General features: G+C 37.8%; 1 protein-coding gene across 1 annotated transcript in view; it reads right to left on the bottom strand.

Moving 5' to 3' along the window:
• The window catches only part of LOC103508739 (serine hydroxymethyltransferase, cytosolic-like), a gene marked incomplete at its 3' end in the record, with an annotated part of 11,818 nt that overhangs the window by 7,933 nt on the left and 459 nt on the right, over positions 1 to 3,426 (bottom strand). The window contains exon 2 of the mRNA XM_026823258.1: positions 1,982 to 2,164. Coding sequence (XP_026679059.1) covers positions 1,982 to 2,164 — 183 coding nt within the window. The remainder of the gene's footprint in view (positions 1 to 1,981; positions 2,165 to 3,426) is intronic.

Genomic DNA, 3,426 nt, shown 5'->3' with positions numbered 1-3,426 from the left:
TGTTATTTTCAAGTTGGATGAGAATACGTGGTGATCGAATTTAATTCATTTTAGGCGGGAAGAACTATTCAAAGTCAGCTGTAAAACTGAAAGTCTGTATCCAAAGATGCGTAGATTATAGTGAGTCTCTAAAAAGGGCCATATTTGCAAACTTTTCAATGTCAAAAATCTCAGGAACTACACGACTCTCAGCTGATATCAAAATGTCTACGGATAGAAAACAACATGGTGGATCTAAAAATGCAAAGTCCCTAAAAAGGGCCATTTATACATATGGCCCAATTTACAGGCTGCTCCTCATTTTGATTTCCATATCTTCTAGGTTTTCTTTTGATAGTGTTGTGCCTAGGTACTTAAAGGTGGATACTCGTTCGAATGTATAATTCTCAACTTTTAGCTCCCTGAAATCATCATGTTTGTTCCTTTTAAGGTGCATTGCTTTTGTTTTGGTTTCATTGATTTTTAAACCCACTTTGCTTGTTTCTTCAAGCAGCACTTTTGTTAGTAGTTTAAGGTCTTCTATTGTTTCTGTTATTATGACGATATCGTCGGCAAATGCTAGGATGTTGATTTTCTTGCCTATGTGTATGCCTTTATCTAGCTTATTAACTTCTTCTAAAGCTTGTTCTAGTGCTATGTTAAAGATTATAGGGGACAATCCGTCTCCCTGTCTGACTCCTGAGTTCACTTCAAAAGATGGTGTAACCTCTCCATTCACCCTTACTTTACATCTTGATCCTTCAACTGTCATTTTCGTTAGACGTATCAACTTTTCTGGGATTCCAAACTTTCTCATTTGCTGCCATATTTTGGGTCTAAATAGGCTGTCATAGGCTTTTTGAAAATCTACGAATAAAAGGAAACATTCTTTGTTGTATTCCCAGTATTTGGCAATGGCTTCTTTAACTATGAGAATTTGATCAGTGGTTGAACGGCCTTTTACGAATCCTGCTTGGTGTTCTTCTATTATGGCTTCGGTGTATGTTTCTATACGTTTGAGTATGATTTTGGATAGTACTTTATATGGTGTGCTTAGTAATGATATGCCACGGTAGTTATTGCAATCATGTTTGTTTCCTTTTTTGAACACAGGTATTACGATAGCTTCTTTCCAGTCATCCGGCATTTCTTCCTTTTCCCATATTTCCAGGATTAGTTTGTGCAGTCTCATCACCAAGACTTCTCCTCCTGCTTTTAGGACTTCCGCACATATGGAGTCTTGACCTGGGGCTTTATTACTTTTCAATTCCTGGATGGCTTTGGATAATTCTTGGAGTGATGGAGGCTCTACTTTTGGCTGGACATTCTGGTAAATTTCTGTGGTTTCTGCGTGTTCATTGTTCTCAATTTCTTCTCCATTCAACAGTTCTTGAAAATATTCCTTCCACACTCTTAGGCCTTCGCTTTGTTGTACTATCATCTGTCCATCTTTATCTAATATTCCGTATGGTTTTGGTTTATATTCCGTTTTGAAGAATCTAATAGTTCGATAGAAGTCTCTTGTATTGTTTCGTGTTCTGTCATCTTCTGCTCTTCTGACTAGATCATTCATCCAACCTCTTTTCTTCTGTCTCAACAATTTGTTTGTCTTTTTATTTTGATTTTTGTAGCTTTCTTTGTCTTCTTCATCTTGTGTTTGTAACCATCTACTTTTCAGCTCTCTTCTTTTTGAGATCTCATATTTACACTCTCCATCAAACCAAGGTTTTCTGTCTTTCTTTTCCATCCTTCCACATACTTCTTCTGTGCATTCTTTGATAATGTTTTGCAGGGAATTCCAGTCTTCATTGATGTTTTCTACTTGGCTAATCCTCTCTCCTTCATCCGTAAACCTATTTGAAAGTTGTTACAGTTCCCTCCATGTCGAAAATAAACCTCATAAAAAGTAGGTACCTACCTGTTGAAAAAAAAACCCTCTTTAGGAAAAAACTAACCCTTGCATGCCCTCAAGTACTACCAGCAATGATTAACCCGTACATACCAGCAATGATCAGTCTCGGTTTGAAGAGGCGAGCAGACTCGGCCAGTTTATCATAGTCAATAAGACCGGTTTCCGTGTTCACTTTGTATGGCAGCGACTCGAAAAATATAGAGGTGGCCGATATTTTCTTCTTGGGCGTGTAAAATCCGTGCGTTAGATGACCGCCGTCAAATAGATCGAGACCTGAGAATGGCAAAATAATTTACATTGTACTAAATTGTCAAAATCAATTAGGGTAAGTGTACCATTTATTCGCCCACCTAAAAAACGTACCATTTATTGGCCCACCTGCCAACATTTATTTTTCTAATTTTTGTTTTTATGACTACAATTTTTAAATAGCACTGGTTCGCTAGCAGTTTTTAAGCCCTTTCTTTTGATGAAATTGGATCTTGAAAAAAGTTCGTCCAGTTCAGAGTTATGTGGCGTATGGTACAGGTGGGCCAATAAATGGTACGTTTTTTAGCGAGGCCTCTTCACAACTTTTGTGGGTACCACAGCATTAACAAGTACATCCGTTATTATCAATTCGTATTTAAATATTTTATCTTTTTACAGTAGTAATGCCACCACTGGTGCGGTATAGTACTCATACTCACGAGACTGGCCAATCCAGTTAGCTTGGTTGGCAGCACGTCTGTCTAGTAAGCACTAGGCCGCGGGTTCGATTCCCTCCCGGGGCGGATTTTATCCTGAACGGATAATGTTCGTTCTCGGAACGGCTGGCTTTCTCCTATCCTGTCTTGCTTCTCTCTTCGATTTCGGGCCGATGAGACCTTAGCAGTTACAATTCCCTTCATCGAAAAATCCCGTAGTATGCCTCTCATCATCATCATGTTTATTCAATTCTACTTCTCGCGTTTCGTTATAAAATAAACACGTCCATTCCACGTAATCAAACGATTTCTTATCAGTGAAACGTTATCAGCGAGGTACCTGAACACAGATGTTGAATTCTTACTGATTACATCACTAAAAGGCTATCACGATGGGCTATCTCGTATGTATTACAATATCATATGTAAACGCCATAACGCCAATATGATGAATTGTTAAGTTGTGTAAATGAGTAGATTAGGTATTCGTTAAAGATGAAGACGCGATGTTAACTTTTTAGAAGAAAAAAAAAAATCAAAACTTAAAATTAAAACTTGTATTTCTTTAAGTAACCACCCCCAAAGTACTGACACCAAAAGGGAAGATTAAAGGGGCACGGTTAGAGAGACCCAGCACCTAATGAAAAATATTGTACCTCTTTTCTCCCATCTGATGAGAGGCATACTACGGGATGGGCATGATACGACACAAACCACAGGAGTCTAATGTAGCAGTTGTTTCTTTTCTACGAAGTAAAAACGGCAGTGAAACACTCATCTTTTAAAATAAAAAATCCATACGCCCTCCCACAGGGTAAAATAATAATAATAATAATAATAATAATAATA

The sequence above is a fragment of the Diaphorina citri genome, unplaced genomic scaffold, assembly GCF_000475195.1.
Source record: "Diaphorina citri unplaced genomic scaffold, Diaci psyllid genome assembly version 1.1 scaffold429, whole genome shotgun sequence".
Classification (NCBI taxonomy): Eukaryota; Metazoa; Arthropoda; class Insecta; order Hemiptera; family Psyllidae; genus Diaphorina; species Diaphorina citri.
This window is presented reverse-complemented; position numbering and strand designations above follow the sequence as displayed.